The sequence below is a fragment of the Sminthopsis crassicaudata genome, chromosome 6 (genome assembly GCF_048593235.1).
Source record: "Sminthopsis crassicaudata isolate SCR6 chromosome 6, ASM4859323v1, whole genome shotgun sequence".
In the NCBI taxonomy this organism is placed as follows: domain Eukaryota; kingdom Metazoa; phylum Chordata; class Mammalia; order Dasyuromorphia; family Dasyuridae; genus Sminthopsis; species Sminthopsis crassicaudata.
The window spans coordinates 32,258,353-32,276,863 of NC_133622.1; the positions used below are offsets into that span (position 1 = coordinate 32,258,353).

The 18,511-nt window shown below is 32.4% G+C and overlaps 1 protein-coding gene across 4 annotated transcripts in view; it reads right to left on the reverse strand.

Annotated features, from left to right (window-relative positions):
- The window catches only part of ATP8A1 (ATPase phospholipid transporting 8A1), a 249,302-nt gene that overhangs the window by 38,348 nt on the left and 192,443 nt on the right, over positions 1-18,511 (reverse strand). For all 4 annotated transcript variants that reach the window (XM_074275001.1, XM_074274999.1, XM_074275000.1 and 1 more), the window contains 5 exons: positions 15,942-16,016; positions 15,695-15,817; positions 11,762-11,840; positions 7,526-7,587; positions 6,385-6,441 (listed from right to left, as the gene is read on the reverse strand). In XM_074275001.1, coding sequence (XP_074131102.1) covers positions 6,385-6,441; positions 7,526-7,587; positions 11,762-11,840; positions 15,695-15,817; positions 15,942-16,016 — 396 coding nt within the window. The remainder of the gene's footprint in view (positions 1-6,384; positions 6,442-7,525; positions 7,588-11,761; positions 11,841-15,694; positions 15,818-15,941; positions 16,017-18,511) is intronic.

Below are 18,511 nucleotides of genomic sequence, written 5' to 3' on the forward strand. Positions count from 1 at the left end.
ACTTGTAAAATAGAACCTTAGAATCTAAATGGCAACTAATCTGTGATGATGAGCATTGCCATCATGAATATACTATGTAAAAAAGACAAAATAATTAATGGGGAGAAAAGAGTGTCATCATTAAACCCGGAATCAGAAGATTAACCCCTTTTGATAATTTAGAATCTATATGTTCTTGAATAAATTAAATCTCTTTGAGCTCAATTTCTTTATCTGATTGAAGATAATAATACACCAAGTTGCACACTTTATTAGGCAATTGTGAGCATCAAATATGAGAATGTACATAGCGTGCTTGGTAATCTCAAAGCAATATAAAAACATAATGTGATCATCATAGATGACTTATAGAGGTACAGACAGAAGTGATTTTTCATTATCCACAATATCTAAATTATGGTTCAACCCATTTAAATAATTTTTCCTTTAACTTCTTGTTGATTTAAAATCATTGTTAATATTTTCACTCCCCACAAAGGCAAATTTCCATTTGTAGTCTTCCATGATAGGAAAAAAAAAACTATCAAGACCAAAACTTTCAGTTATTTTGTTTGTATTAGGAAAAGCTGGAAAGCTAAAAGGCTTAAGAAATTGGAGTAAGGTGCTTGGGCCTCTGAGAGCTATTGGTGCAGCCTATGTCCAGCATGTAGCAGAGTGGACATTTGGGAAGAAGGGAAAGAATAGGGCTACTCAGGATTTCTTTATTCTCCCTGAGTTAGTTTGTTTAAAGTGGAACTTTAGAGACTGGAACTTCAGTCTGAGAATATCACTCTGAGTACTAGCTCTGTTATCACCAGTCTTGAGATCTTGGGTAGGTCCTTTTGGTATACTCATCAATAAAATAAGGAGAGTAATATTTGTACTGCTTGTAATGGGCGGTTGCTATAAGAAAAAATTGTAGAGTGGGAAGATATTACGTGTGAGCCATTATTATTTGTTTTGTAGCATTATGAATTTCCAGTTGGACATTATTCATATTCAATTTTAAATGACCAAACCAACGATAATTCTTTTGGATTATTTGCTGCTCTGAATTATCCATTCTACTCCTTGTATTAATTAGCATGGGTATTTGAGAATGGACTGTATAAAGATGCTTATCTAAGAATCTAATAGTATCTTGCTGGATTCAATTATTGAGTTTCAAATATAACAAAGATATCATTTAACATTTATATTTTTATGGCTTTGGAAAATTATAAGTTGAGATACAAATTACCCTACTATGAGAAGTTAAGTGGTATGTCTTTGCCAAATTTGACTAAAAATTCAAACTCTCGATCAAAGGAAGTTCATACAAAGAAAAAAAGCACATATAAATGCAATTCCTCATTTATATATGACAACCTCTAGATTAGATTTCTATTCCAATGCTTCATAGGATGAATGGTGTAGAAGTTACTAAGTTCTTGAAGAGTGTTTTAGTGGAGTATAAGTTTTGGCAGAGCCTACATAAAGCTGGAAAGACTCCTCAGTGACTGAAAATTTCCCAAAGAAAAGGTTCTTTACCAGAGGGCTGACCACCAAGTAATGAACTGTGTCCATAGCAACTCATGAAACCAGTTACTAAGTCTGAAGGAATTTTCAGCTACATCAATTGAAGTAATATTCACATAGATAAAAATCACTGATCTTAAGAAGTACTCAAAAGCCAAGCTGGGTAATGTATAAAATAGGGAGGAAAATCTAGCAAATTCACAAATGGTACATGTCTCATCCACACTCTATCACTTTTTTTTTCCCCTGTAATACTTACTTTTTCACTTGTATTCAATCTATCACTCTCCGCTGGCTCATTTTCTGGTGCCTACCAACATCACTGTCTCTGATATCCTGAAAAAACAAAACTTGGTCCTTCCATCCTTGCCAATTAATTGGATCTCTTCTATTCTTTGTAACTAAACTACTTAAAAAGAGAAATTCCCCAGCTTTTTTTAAGTCCCAACTAAAATCCCACTTTCTACAGGAAGCCTTCCCTAACCCTTCTTCATTCCAGTTTTCTTCTTCTGTTAGTTATTTCATATTTATCCTGTATATAGTTTGCTTTCTATGTATTTCCTTACATGTTGCTTTCCTTAATAGATGGTAAATTCCTTGAGAACAGGGACTGTCTTTGGCTATTTGCATTTCTAACACTTTAATACAGTGCATTGTACATAGTAAATGCTTAATATATGTCGATTATATGTTGACATTTCTCTTTTCTAAAGTCATTGCTTATTTAAGTAGGGCTTCCTACTTTTATTATTTTTGAATAGTCAAATATAAAGATTAGTTTGCTTGTAATAAAATATGAGACGTGAAAAGCAATTATTTTTGTGATACCAAGATTTAAAAAATTATGGATAATAATCATGAGACTTTTTGTCTTAACTACTTTTATGAATATGAACATATAAGCACAATGAGAAAATTTGCTACCTATTTTCATTGCTGCTATTTCCTGGTGTCAGACTTTTAGACGCATTCTGAAGGCAAGAATATTAGTGTGATGAGTGCTGTTGGGAGCATTATCATTTATTATAATAAATACATATATATAGCTTCTTTCTGAGGGTCAGCACAGTTAAATATTGAGGTATTCATCAGTTATTATCATAGTCATTGTCTTTCCTGACTTTTAAAAAATATTATTGGTATCTTTAAAAAAAATATTACCTTTATTTCAAAATAGACTCACTTTTTTCCTCTCTCCGCAGATCCAGTGCATATAACAAAGAAAAAAAAAATCACTTCTTCAAAAGTAACCAAGAAGTCACCCAAATTGATTTGACTCGACTCATATAATCTTTCCGCCAAACATTTTCATCATTTGCCATTTGTTGGATGTGTAGTGAAACCTCAGAGTTGGTTTAATTTGCAGTTCTAGCTTATTCTTCTGCGTTTCACTATAATTTTAAACATATAATTCTAACTAGGAGATTATATATATAACATCTATTGTAGGAATAATGCTTTATGGAAATGTTCCTTTTAGAATGCCATGTACAAATAAAAAATTCCAATGACAGAAACTAATCTCATGAATCAGATACACACATACAACACTGGAACTATTTATTTCTTTAAATAAAGGCCCTTCAGTAGTAAAATCCAAAAAATTCTAGCAATGAGATATGCTTTTAGAAATTGGGAATGACTGCTCTAGACATCTGAATCTGAATGCTTACTATTCTGGTCACTGACTGACTTGAAAAAGCAAAACAGTTTTTAAGTTACTGCAATTTGAAAAAAACTATCCAAAGGGAAAATACACATCAATTATGGAAAGGAAAATGTAACTTCCCATTGGTATCTGAAAGGCACGAAGCTTCAATGTTGCTAGAGGATCCATGTAAACTGGATGTCATTGTCTGGAGAATTCTTTATCTACTTGGATCTTTAAAAATGAGATTCTAAGGTGGGTTGCTTCTGAGGGTTTAGCCTACTACTTGATTAAGCAGGCTCTGCTTAGTCAAATATTTTGAAGCTGAATGGAGTCAATATAATGTCATCTTCAAACAGGAGCATCAGAAGGGCATCACAACCTATAAAGAACTCCTCCATTTGGCTGGTTTGTAAGACATCCTCCATAGAGGTGGTAAACATCTCCCTCTATCCTTTTCCATTTGATAACAATAACCAGAGAACCACAGAACAAAATCACTTCTATGTTTTTATTTGCTGATTAATTTGGTAAGGTGGGAGACAACAGGAGGAAAACAGTTAGGGCTTGCTTTTTCTTTGATGAGTCAACTACTTTAAAAAAAATCCAAATACTAACCTTGGGAGATCCTTTATTCTTCAAACCTTTCAACCAATTGTGTGATTGTAAAGCTATAATTTATTGTAGAAAACAGTTTGTAAAAGCCTGCTGTTTTAATATTAACATCCTTATGGATCATTCTCACAAACATCTGACAGAGATGAAAATCAGTAGTTATTTGAAAATTCTCAGTTTCATTATATTCTTAATTCTATGACTTTTACTTTTTGGAATTTCTCCTTCTTTCAGGAATCTTAAAAACTGATCTCATAATACTTTCAAAATTGTGTCACTTTTAGCACTTTATCTTTTTTGTGGTTTGTTTTCTTTCTTCTACCAAACAAAACCTCATATTTCTAGTATCTGTATTCCAGTGATTCTATATGGGTACAAATAATGGAATACCAGTCTCTGCAGAATCAAAATAGTAGATGTATGAAAGGAAAATGAAGGGATAAATGGCTATAGCACATTGCCAGCGATGACCTGTACACAAAAGGACACACACACGAAATAAATAATATGGTCAGTCAGGTAGTACGACCAGTAGTAGCAGATGTCTTGTGTACTGCTTTATTACTTATGTGATATTAAAGACCTAGATTCCAAGATTTTAGCCCATTGAATGGGTTCCTATGGGCATTGATGGTATGATGTAGATAAGTGACACAGAATGAACAGTCTGGGAAGGTTTGTACTATATGTGGGACTGCACATGAAGGAGATCATAGAACCAAGGATTTACTGGCTCTAGTTTTTTTTTCTTTCTTTCAAATTTGGTCTTAAATTTGACTTTTGCTCTAATAATTTGACTGGCTTGACTGCATATAGACATGTCATGGCTTGGAAATGCCTTTTAAGACGCAGCCAATATCATTTTTGTAATGTTCAGTGCTTGCCACATCTAACTTCTGACTCAGGACAAAATTCTATGGCATTAATAGTAAACATTTCTGGCCTTTGGAATCTTCTATTTCTTAATTCTGAACTCTAGTTTCCAACATATTTTTAACTTTCTTTTTCTAAGCCTATATTTCTACTTAGCTCATTGAGTATCAGTGAATAGATTCGCTAAGCTCTTTGCATAATTTCTCTACTTTATCATCTTCTGCAACAGATGTTGGCACCCAGCCACAATTATTTTCATTATTATCAGTATGCTTTTACAAAATGAATGACCAATATAATCCATATTGTGTGTTTTAAAATAGATACAAATTTAAAATATTAATTAAGAGATATTGCAGGAGATGATTTTAAGGTATTTTGAAGTTTTCATAAATGAAGAGAGAGAACTAATATACCTGTGATTTCATTGGTATAAGAAACTATTAGTGGAGGTCAGTATCTTTTTTGGAAATGACAATTATGTATATCTGCCTGGAGGTCAGATTTTTTAGGAAGCTTCATATAAACTATGAACTCTGATATAAATAGAAGGGACCTCTGTGCATTAAAGAAAATAGTCGTGTACAAATTCTAAGAGATTTACCCACTGATAAGGGAAGGGCCTATCTTTAGGTCTTTATCAAAAAAACTGCATATAAAATCATGCAGCAGGGTAGAGATATTGAAAACTCACAAATGTATTTGAGAAAGGATAGCTAATGAAGAGGACAAAAAGAAAACTATTAAAAAGCAAGAAGAAACTTTACTGGTATAACAATTTAGGATATTTCAGCAAATAATCCTACAAATACTTTTAATACCCCTGAGGGCATCAATATATATAAGAATGGTGTAGTCATCAAAGTTCAAAATGTCCACTGATTCAATCACAAAGACTGGTCTAGAAAGGATTCTTTTCAAATATAATCCTTTTAAAAAGACAGTGATATATTTTAATATATTTTATAACAAATGAGAACTATTTTTAAAACTTTGGGTCCCTAGTGTGTAAACCTATATTATCTGGAAAAATTGACATATTTGGAATATTTCTTAACTTTTATTTAAATTTGATGTTAAACTTAGCTATAGTTTATATATATATATATAAAACTAACTATAGACATATAGTTATATATACATATATATAACTATATATACATATATAGTTATATATATATATATTAACTTAGCACATAGTTCATGTTGAATAAATGTTTGTTGAATGAAGCATGCTAGACATTTGTTATGTGTTTGTAACCATAATTATTCTTTCTCTTTAATATTAAAATACCTTGATTCAGGTCAGTTCCAATAGAGAGAGAGCCATCCAAACCCAGAGAGAGGACGGACTGTGGGGACTGAGTGTGGATCACAACATAGTATTTTCACTTTTTTGGTTGTTGTTTGCTTGCTTTTTGTTTTCTTTCTCATTGTTTTCCCTTTTTGATCTGATTTTTTCTTGTGCAGCATGATAATTGTGGAAATGCACAGAAAAATTGCACATGTTTAACATAGATTAGTTGTTGTTTAAGGGATGAAGAAAAAAATTTGGAACAAAGTTTTGCAAGGGTGAATACTGAAAATTATCTATGCAGATATTTTGAAAATAAAAAGTTTTAAAAATAAAGAAAAATGAGAAGATCTTACATTTTGGGAAATCGCATAATTAAAAATGAAAAGGAAAAAAGGATAGCTATCAACACACACCATAAAGTAGCACATAGCTTTTTGTCTTAAAATGTCCTTACCAAAGTCCAATATGATGTCTCCAATCCAGCTTTTAAACACACAGTGATCACTACAAACTAAAACAAAAAGATAAATTGGTTATTTCATTTTATTGCCATGACTTCCTTCTAAATGATATAATCAAAGATTTAAAAAATGCTAGTTTTTCTTCAGTTCATCATAAGAACTACTGGTTATTTGTTGCTCGTCTTATAGGTTTTAAAGCTGGATAGATAGATTCCTAGAGCTCACTTAATCCACCCCTTAATTTCAAACATGAGAAAAGGTTGTTTTTTGTTGCATCACAGCAAACTCTCTGAATTTTCCCAGGTTGGTTCTTGGATAAAAGATATATCATGTGATCTATGTCCAGACTCAGATCCAATGTCATGCTAGTTAACACACCTGCCAGGGCTTTTTGGGGCACCATTTTAGTTATGGAAGTTCACCTCTTCATCACAATTAAGTATGAAATAAGACTTTTGGGAAGCCAAAAGTAGGATGTTTTTTGTAAAGGCCTAAAAATTCAGTGAGAGATAATTCACATTATTATTTTGTATTTAAAAGTCAGTTTGATATAGTGAAAAAGGTATCAGACTTGAAATAGGGAGAAATCTGTGTTCAAACCCCAAATGTCATGACTTTGCTACTAGTCATAGGATTTCGGGCAAATAAATGAATGAAACTTTCTCCTCAAAAAGTCTCAAAAACATCACAGATTTAGAATTGGAAGGAACTTGAAAGACATGTTTTGTAGATGAAATAGGCCTGATGAGGCCAAGTGGCTTCTTGAGGTCACAAAGGCAGTAGGCAGGAGGGCTTTCATTCAAACCCAAGTCTTTGAGACTTTCTAATCAATATTCTTTTTCACTTGGCACCTTGCTTAGTGGAGAAAAAAGTCCTTTGCAATCATTCAAGTGGTATAAAAATCTTAAAGTACTATACAAATCATAAGGAACTCTAAGATGTTTGTTTTTTGCTTAAAGGAATGCTAATTTATTAAAACTCAAAATAAAACAATTTTATTTTTTAAAAATCCCAATGATTTGAAGACCTAAGCAAAACGCAAAAATTTATATATTTAAAAAGAAAACATTAGGTGAATAAGAAATAAGGAAATATCTTTACTTGTAAAACAAAAGCAAAAATATTCAGACTCACAGTGTAAACAATGTTTCCCAACAATAGATAATCAGAAGTTTTTCCATTTCCAAATACAGTACCTGAAGGAAAAGAAAAAAATTTTAAAGCAATTTTAACTTTTTTCAATTCTTTTCTATTCCTTAAAACATATATTCCTAATAGAAGAAAATTATAATTACTTAGTATATGTTTTCTACAGGAAGACACTTTGATATCCACTGGAAGAGAAACTTTAGATAAGGTATAGATAATCTTATGCTTATGGACTTTACAATAAATATCTTATACTCAACAAGAGGTAGATAGATGTAATTTGGTAAATAATAAATTAGGGGAATGGGGCAATGTCTAATTAACTCACCATTACCAATCTCCAGATTTGAATTTATTGCTACTATGCTTATGGACCCATTAAATTATGTACACCAATGAAAAAGCAGACCAAAGTGATCACTCAGATTGAAGAGATAAGTGTACTCAATGGATTTAATGAGCTCAAAGTGATCATATCTTTGACCCAAGCAGAAATTCCTATTCATTAACTTGGATTGATATGAAAGATGAATAGGAGGAGGTTAAGAGAACAGCTAAAATGGTTTAGGTTATAGTGATGAGGACATGTGCCCTGGTGGGACCTTGTGCCAAGGTTTCTGAAAGATTTATTTTCTCAAAAGTGTTTTTATTATTTTGTGAGCATATAATGATCTAAGTCCATCTATAGCTTCCATAATGTTTTATAAATGAGCTTTAATTCTCAAGTGGTTTTGACTGTCATGTCCCTCTACTTGGTATTAGATTGCTTTGCTGAAATGGATTCTGGGATCTCTTAGCTTCCTTGGTTTGTTGATTGTTTCTCCTTCTCTGTGATTTCATATTTATAGTTTTTGCTATTTTTCCACTGTTGATAGCTTGCACAATCAAGTCAGGTTTAAATTGTGGTAATTATATATTCCCTCATCTTACCCTTTTCTCCTTTTATGTGCCTATTTTATTTGGACATTTTGCTTTTTGAAAGAGACAAAAACAATGACAATTATTTGGAAAAAAAAGTTCTGAGGGGGGGAAAAGTATTTACTAAAGTCAGAGATACTCAAAGTTTTGTGTTTTCTTTTTTTGGAACTATTATCATAGCTGAAACTATCATTTTGAAGCTGATATTTAGGAAATGCTCATAACTTTTTGAGGGAATAGGATAATTGTATATTGTTTTCACAGAAAGATGAATTTTGATTTTTCACCCTATAATACAAGTATATTACTTCAAATATAGAAATCTTGTTTTGAGGCAGGAATGTATCAGGCCCTGAAAAAGCAAAGCAGGGGAAGGAATACTGCCCCATCACAACCTAAAATCAGCCATGTTCAGAAGGTAGAATTTAGAATTAATTTGCTCCTTAAAAGGAATTGGGTCTAATTGAGTGGATGTCTCAAAGAAAGGCAGTCTGAGAGTTGAGAGGAGAATTTAGATCCTATTTCTTCTCCCTAATGGAGAAATGGAGGACAGGTTTGGAATCTGTTGTTGAGAGGGGAGCTGTCTGGGAGAAGGAAATCTTTGTCTGCAGCATGCTTTACTTCCACCTAGGGTCTGAGAGAGGGGAGGCCACGAGACTTTCTCTGTGCTGACCATTATTGCCTTCTTGGTTTAAGACCCCCCTGAGAGCCCATCCCAGAAAGGAAACATGAAAACCTTTGAAGATTTAGGCCTGTGCTGAAAGAACTGAATGGTGATTTTGGAGTCCAGCTAAAGGAAAAATTACTTAGCTGGACAGGTGACTGCTGAAGATGGCCAAGACCTTCAGTGTTTTGTCCCTGGTAAATGCTTTCCTAAGCTTTGGAAAGTTGCTGTCTACTCTCCTGGGCTGACACTGGGTACCCTGAGGAGAGTCTGGAACCCAGGTTTATGGATGGGCTGTTTTGGGCATATTTGCCTTTGCATTTTGGGTAGTAAACATTTCATAACTAAGAGTTAATGGTACTTTCTTGGTTGATTTGTTGTTAGCTTCCCCACGCTAGGATTATCCTTAGAAACTCACGAGTCATAGCAGTATGGCCATCTCCTTAGAAGTGTTTCCCATCAACCCCTGATTTCCTTTCCAGGAAAGCTGGGGAGCACAAGCTCCAGTTTCTAACAGAATCTGGAGAGAAATGCACTCCGCTTCTAATTTGGTGTTTTTCTCAATGTTGTCTCAATCCAGACGATGCTTTGTCTACATTGCGTTATTTCCTGTTAATCAATTACATTTAATTTTTTTGGATGCTTTCATTTTTCATTTGATTTGGCTTTTCATTTTCAGTGGCTTCTGATTCTCATCTTAAAAAAATAATCTAATGTAAGCTCCCAAAGGACAGCAGCTATTTTATTTTTCTCTCTGAATCCCTTGCATCTAGCTTTCGAGAAGTTGCTTAATGAAAGCTTCTTGTGAAAGTCAAAATTGTGTTTTGATACAACAAATACTTTTCATTAAACCCAGAGAAAAGTTAGTTCTGACAATTTTCTGGAAAAATATTCAAGTATTAAATGCATGACATTTTTGTCTTTTTGACCTCTTCTTTTGTTGATCCCCATCCATATTTCTCACCAACTTTGTCCTTCTTTGAGCAAACTTTCTCAAAAAATTTGTCAACTGTCAAGTTATGTGGTTTGGAGGAGCCTTTAGAGAACTTTTCTGACTCTTTATCCTCTGAAATGCATTCTGTAATACCAACTTGAATTCACCTTCAAGGTATTATATGTGTGTAAGTTCCTCACTTCTGAGGTATCTAAGAAATTTGGTTTCTGTCTTTGGGATCATAATAAAAAAGGATCCCTTTTTAAAGTCACTTTTTCAACTGTAATCTGCATACACTCTTTCCATTTATCTACAATTTCTCTGTGTTCTATTTTCATTTATTAAAAGAACAACAGTATGGATCATAAGGGAAACAGAAGTGATAGGAGGATACTAACCATTGGTTGGTTGTCTGACCCTCCTTTCTAACTAAACCCTCTGTAAGAGACATACAATTTTGAAAACTTTCTAGATTAAATGGAGTCCGGAAGCAAAAAACAAATTCAGAAGTGTATGTTATTTGATTTTTTTTCCACTGTCATTGTCCATTTCACATTCCTATTTCTTACCCTTATTTTCCAGAGAGAAGGGAAACCTACTAAGTTCACTAAAGAAGACATAATTTAATGTTAAGTAGCAAAGTTGATTAAGAGGTAGAAAACTATAGACAAAAAGAGATTTTTCACCTCTTACTTGATATTCCTAAATTTTAAGTATTAAAGTCAACATAAGGGGGCAGAAAGAAATATTTTCAAGCCACCCACAGGGACGCTATAGAAGCAGATCTATGTAAGTCACATTATTGGAGGGAAGAACAAATACAGTGAAAACAATCAGTAATTCAAAACTCCTTATCTGCAACTTTGGAATAGACCCAGAGACAGATCAGATTAATCAGATAATCTACAGGTAACTTGTTAAACTGATAATGCTTAACAGAAGATGAAAGTTGCTTATGTTAATATAGTGTTTCTGAATCCTCAGTTTTGAAGCATGTAATATGCATATTTATTTACTCCGTATAAACAAAGGCTCTGATAAATTAGCATCCCTTCCAAGATTCCCAACATAGTCTGTTACAGAGATGCCAGGATAACCTATTGCATTTCTGGAGAGCTCCATTCAGAAAAGCCTGTGTATTTACTTTTACGGGTGAAGGAAATGTATTACAATTCTATCTACAAAGGCAAAATAAAATCATGTCCTTAAAAAAAAAGAAGAAGCAGCAGCAGCAAAAGGTCTTAAACCAAAGGATGACCCAATAATTTCAAACAAAAGAAATCTTATTCACAGAATACATTAATGCGGCAGGAACAAAACAACGACATATATTTTCTTAATGTTTAGACTTCACAAAAGTCTTGTAGATAAAGAACAAATGGAATGCAAATAAGCATTCAACCATACATCATATAGACACAGCATTAAAACCTTTTGAATTAAAAGAAGTGAAATTCATTTAACTCTCTTTAAGTTTCAAAAACATGAAAAGCTGAGCTTTTGCATACATTAAAATCCCTTTGAAGTCAAAAGAATAATAAGAAATTTTTAATGTATATGCAACTTTAAAATATATACATTACTTCAGGTCAAGAAAAATACAGTAAAACAAGATACTGCAGTAATTTTAACACATATTGACATAGAGTTATTTTTTTTTTAAAGTAAAAAGGCATCTCTTAACATTCATATCCCTTCTACTTACCATACTGGAGGGCTTTTAGTGGAAACCAAAACAGAATAACTGAGTGGAAGAGGCCATTTAAACAATGAACCCAGAAAACCTAAGGGAAAACAAAAATCCATGAGAACCATTTGCGATAAACTAGCTCTATGAACTCTGACCTTTCTTTTTTTATCTGTGGGCTAGATTCACAAAATGTGTTTCTGTCGGGCCACCACTGTGAACTAATAGAACTGACAGACACTTTTTGCCTCTTAGCCCTTCATGGGTCATTTATTTATTTTTATGTTTCCAAAAGTGTTTATTCAGTTTCACTTTTAATTTTTTTTCTCTTTTTGGAAAATCTTGAAAGAATATCCCCAGTTTAATACTTGTCTGATAAAGAAAAATAAAATTTAAAATTGAAACAGCCCCAATTCTTTGCACGGGAATTATTTCCATATTTCCAAGAGAACTGTTTCTATCTTTGAGATTCATTTAATCTTGCCCGTGCAAGATTAAAGACTCCTGTAACAAACATATAATGCTGAGTTGAAAAAAAATATAAAATGAAAAACTTTGAGCTAAAAAAATGACTATAAAGTTGTAACATCTTATTCAAAAGACTTTCTAATTTTTTTTTAACACCTGTCAAATGTTAAGTGGGATGTGCATGTCATAGATGTAAACCTTCATAAAAGTCAAATAACCTACTTAAAGCAATTGCATTCTAAACAGCATCACACAACTACCACTGGTGCTTTCTTTGGAATGGATGTGTGAAAGAAAGTTATAGAAAAGCGATTTGGAACTCTTGTAGCCTTCTGAACGGTAATTAACTTTTCTCATTTAAAAGTGCTACTTGCAAATGTAACTTTTGTTGTATAAAATTGGCATGTATTAATAGTTTTAAGCTGTTCAAACAAGAGAAATTAAGTTGCCTGCCTCCCAAAATTTTCCACTGTGATCTCAACATCCTTTGTTAGCTTACTCAACTCTACTGGATTGTATGATCCAATTTACGCTCCAATACATTACACATTTGAACTTGTGTTACTCATTAACCTTTGTCTCTTCTCCTCGCTATGTCATTACCACAAGTTTTATTTGACAGAAAGCACAGGTGGGTGCAAGAAAAATTAGTTCTACTTTTCCATTTTCCTGACCGATACTTATTGTCACATGCTAATCCTTTAACCTCTGTCATGACCTCATAACCTGTGACCCTTTTTACCATAACAAACGTATGCATCATCATTCAAGGCAACAATGCTCCCACACTCGGGACCCACATCAACTGCTGTTTATACAACTATGTATTTTGTAGTCATTTGTCTCCGAATTTTCAAACGCTTATGTGGAATTTAAGCACGGGATTTTCAGTAAAATTAATAGAAAATTTAATATTGTACAAAATAAATGAGATAAAAGTGGGTAGCAAGGTCTAAAAAAATAAAACATTTCTGTTATTGAAATGTGTCAGCAGCATCAATGATTTCAGTTGATGTGCCCTTTTTGGGGGGATTTACAAATATCAAAGTTATTTTTAATCTAAGAGAAGAAAAAGATAAGAATATCCTCACAAATGTGTCTTCTAAACTCGAAGTATCTGGCTTTAAAAATTCTAGATCCTTCCCTAGTACTTAAAGATAAATATATAAAATTAATTAAGCCAATTCAGTTTTTACATTTCTTATAAAATATTATAACAGTTTTGCAAATGCATTGCTAAGTAATTTTGTGAAACATAGAAAAAGCACGGTCGATTTCATTCTGTTTTAAAAAAAACTACTTACAACCAATTGTTTGGCAAGCTGATATAATTTTTTATTTAGTGAGCAACCTGATAGATGGAATATCTACAAATAATCTGATTTTAGCTTTTCTTTACCATATGAAGCCAATTTTGTTAGTAGAAGAAATTAATTAGAATGTAGAAATATTTCTAGTATTTATATGTCATCACCAAAAGAAAGTCAGAATTTTGTCTTTATAGCAAGTAATTATGGAAATAGGGAAAATACAGTAGATATAAAAGACATCCACAAAATGTTTACATGCTGTTTTAAAATGTGCTGAATCTATAACCTATATCAAATTGCTTTGCTTTTCAATAATGGGGGAGGGAAGAGCAGAGGGGAAGTTGGGAGGAACTCATAATTTAAAAAAAAACACACAACAAATGTTACAATTTTTTACAGGTAATTGAAAAAAAATTGTAAAAATAAAAAAGTAAAAAATGCTGCATCTCATCCTCATCTAGTGCCATGTAAACCACAATTCTTTTTCTCATAAGCCCCTAGCACTGTTCATTGTGTTATCAGAAACTTCAGGCCATCTATTTTTCAGAGACCCACATGAATTAGACAATTACTGAAGGTTGGTAGGAAGAGAGACACTATTTATATTGGTAGATCTTTCTAATCATGAGGATCGTGCTAAAATTCACATATATATAAAATCAAGGCATGAATTAAAAGTACATTAAATTATATATGAAATAACTTCGTATCATTTCATAGAATTCAGTGTATTTGTAATGACAAAACTCATAAATATTAAAATTTCAATAAGGAATGATTTTTTTTCAGTATGTATTTCCCCCCTCCCTCCCTTATATGGAACCTACAGATATGTGCATAAAGAGAATGGCGAATATAAAACACTGAAGATGAGAACAAGACAGAAAGCCACAAAGCCTATAATTTGGGGGGTGAGAACAGTATTTAGGATAGAACTAGGCAAATGACCAGCACTCAAAGAACATTGATATTTGCATAAATATGTGAACTTGGATATAAATTCCTAACTGTAGATGATAATATTCCACATATGCTAATTTAATAGAGAGACACCAGTGGCACAGGGAATAAAATGATGGTTTTGAAGCCAGGAAGGAATGAGTTTGGCTCCTCATTGGCTGTGTGACTCTGGATGAGGGACCGAGCGATCTGGGCAATACTCTGAGGCTCTAAGTGGAAGGGAAGGTGATGAATAACCTGCAGAGGCAGAATTAATTTCCTCATACGGCAGTTGCCTATATCAATGAAATCTCAGGTCCGGTCCCCCCACCAATTTAACAACTACTTTTGTGGGTTGGCAAATTTGAATGCCACAATCTTTTCGTTCTTCCTCAAAGTCAAATATTTAAAACCAGAAGTATAACCTGAAATTTAAGTTAAAACACTATAATTCTGTATGACTTCCAAATTAATGAGAATGATATAAAAGCTCCTCCCCCTACAAACTTAATGACAGCCCTCATTGTCCTTTGCTTCACTTTTCCATAGAGGTCAGTAATCCATTTCCACACAACATTTCAAATACATAAGACCAGAAGGGCCAAGGGGACAATCACTTCTGACTGTCCAAGACAGCTTCATTACCAGCTAGTAAAAGCCGAACACTGTTTGTAGCAGTTGTAGTTAATAATAATAATAATAAAAAAGGCTACCAATGTATTATCTTGTGTGTATACACACACACATGTATATAATATACATATATAATATTTATTTTTATTATAATATATAAGTGTCTGCATATCTATACATGTATATATCATATATGTAAATTGTATATGTAGATAGACATATTTATATCTATGTAGGGTACATATACATGTATGTAAATGTGCATATATAATATATAATACATGAGTAGATATAGTATATATATATATATACATACACACACACAAACACTATATTTGTGTATAGGTATGTGCATATCACACATACACACCTATCTATTTATATGCACTTATGTGTATAAATATGTGCATTTCATACACACACACATATATGCACAAATGTATAGATGCATGTGTATATATGAGATTTATGATCATGAAAGGCAGCTTATTTTTATTTATGACTAAGAGAAACCTCATTCTTTGAAGACATATACCAAATAAGAATCTAGAAATTGTCATAAAAGAAACTGAATTATAAGTTCAGCTGATTTCCTCCCTACCTTTGTGTTGAAATCCAACGCGTTCTGAGAAGTTTTGTATAATTCTGGATACTTCAGCATATTCTCTTTTCGACAAGATCTTTCAAATATTCCAAGAGTGAGAGGAGGCATTGCCGTAAACATCTAAGCCAGACAAAATATAAGTTTTAAAAGTTTTAAGCATAAGATAATATTATTAAGAATCCCAATGAAGAAATATTTATCACAAGGCGATAGCAATTGTAAGCAGCCTACGTATCAAGCTTACCACGTTGTAAAGACCTATACACCAGCGTTCAAAGAGAATTTGTCCGGAAAAGCCATTCACAAAGGCAAACCAGATCTGAAAAAGACAATTAAAAGATAAAAATATAATTTTGTCAGTTTGTTAGACACTTAAGCTGTCCTACACAAGGCCATTGAACTTATATTTTAAATTTTGCTGTTCTTCTGAACTAGATTTTAAAGCAGTATTCCTATTTTCATTTTATTTTTCTGCTTAAATGGATGCTTTCAGAAGGCATTTGTTATTCAGGTCAACATTTGTTTAGCCTAAATAGTTCTAATGCCTACATTTATTATATTATGTTGAGTACAGATGTATGAGAAATAATTTTCTACTAATAACCTCAATATTGGCTTTTAAAATGAATTTTAATAAAATAAAAACTTTTTTCTACAAGGCACTCTAAAGTATATATATAGAAATAAAAATATTCATTTATATATATATTCATAAGAAGTTTTGAGGTACTTCAGGTACCTTGTGTTAATTTATTTTAATGACATGCCCCACACTTTTTGTAGTGATGAAATTAGACACTTCTCCAAACTTTTACACTTTAACACAAACTTTAGAAAATTACAAATTAGGACAAAAAAATAAAACTTTAGTTCTTGACCTTTTTTTTTCTTTCTTTAAAATTTTATAATTGGAAAGAAAAGGTCAAAAACATAATGTTTTTCTAGCATCAATGATTAATATTTGCAATTATCTTTTAACTTGGATTGCTGACTTGGGGATGCCAATACATAAATCAGAAAAAAATTATTTTTTTTTTCAAAATATTTCAGTCAAATGGAAAAAAATATTCATAGTAAAATGAAAGTGATTTTTTTTTTAGGAGAAAAGAGTTGACTAGTGTTCTATGCTCGTAAACACTTTCTTACAACAGTGAAAATAGATGATGTATATAATTTAAAATCGACTTTATCTGAAACAGCAGAGGTTGGCCCAGCCATAAGATTACATAAAAAACAAAATCCAAACCTGTTAAAATAAAGCTGGCCTGACACGCTGGTCAAGTGAATTTGAGAATCAGTATTGCAGAGACTTTGCTACAATTCACGTTTCATTTAACCTCATTAGGGAAGCATGAATTGCTACAAATTCACCATTTATCAATATGTGCCCAGGCTGGCCCCCGATAAAGAACTTCTGTGCACAAGCTGGTCTTCCTCCTTTTTATCATGTAAGGGAATGAGTGAACATGTATAAAAAGAAATGTTGCCCTCGTGAGATGGAAAGGATAACAAAGTCTCCAGAACACACACAAAATAAGTCTAACTTACGTTGGGACTATGACATAAATGGACACCCCCCAAAAGCAAGCACTTTCAAAGCTGAGATTGTAACTGTGCGTGTCATTGATTTGGCTAAAAACTCTGAACAGTGTGCTCATAATGGGACTGGGAGAATTTGCTCATGCAATAGCTTGGCGTCTCCATCTGAGCTAAGATTATTCCTCAGAATTGTGCTTTAAAAAAAAAAAAAGACTTTTTTTTTTTTTTTGCATAAGTATAGGCAAATTGATGAGACAGACTTTAATGCTGCCTATTGTGTAGTGAGTTTGGCCTTTTGGAAATGTGGATTATGTAAATACATATTTGTGATACCCACTGTGACAGTAATGGTCCCCCTTCAAAGCCACTACAGCCTATTGTATTAATACATACTAAGAAGCTCTTTCAGAGTTCTTAGAGCATCATGGAAATACATACAAGGACTTTACAAAAACAAACTTTCAATTATAGTCTCAATAGACTATGGGGAATCATTCCAAGCTCTTGCAGTGTGAAGAGGACTGATGTTTTTTGCATACCAAATTCACTAAATGGACATTAATTTAACTTGAGGTTTTTCTTTATAAGTGCATCTGATCTCTTTAATACTGCAAGAGAAATATGCAGTAATCAATTTTTTTTGGGGGGGGAGGAGAGGAGAAAGAAAACTTTGAAAATATTCACAGCAGCTTCTAATTTATATAAAAATTCAGTATGGCTCAAAAAGATAATATAAACCAAAAATAGGAAAAGCCTCAAACAAACTACAATTCTACACAGATCAATATTGTTACTTTAATAATTTTAAACTTCAAAATAAGTTTCAACTTTCAAATTAAACTAGCACATCTCAACTCACACTACATTTTAATCACAATTTAAAATGCATCATCAAGTGCCTTGTGGTTAGAAGTGTTGAGATACTTAAATTGGCAGGGCCAACACATTCTTACTTTTATTATTTTACCTACTAAAAGTTACTGTGAAATGAATTCACTTCTTTCTAAAAAGTCCCTTCAGTATTTTTATCCCAACATCATTTTGGAATTTAGTAAGTAAAAGTACAAAATGATAAATAAGCAAAAATTTCCACATTACACCATTGTTATTATCTTTAAATTAGACAGTTTGCATCGGTAAAAATTCTTTTTCTTCAATGTAAATAATATTTCCACTCTGCAAAATTATCTTTTTTGTTATTCTTGATCTTTTGAATATTATGTTATTCAGGGTATTTTTATGATCAAAATATGAACGCAGATTAAGAAATGACTA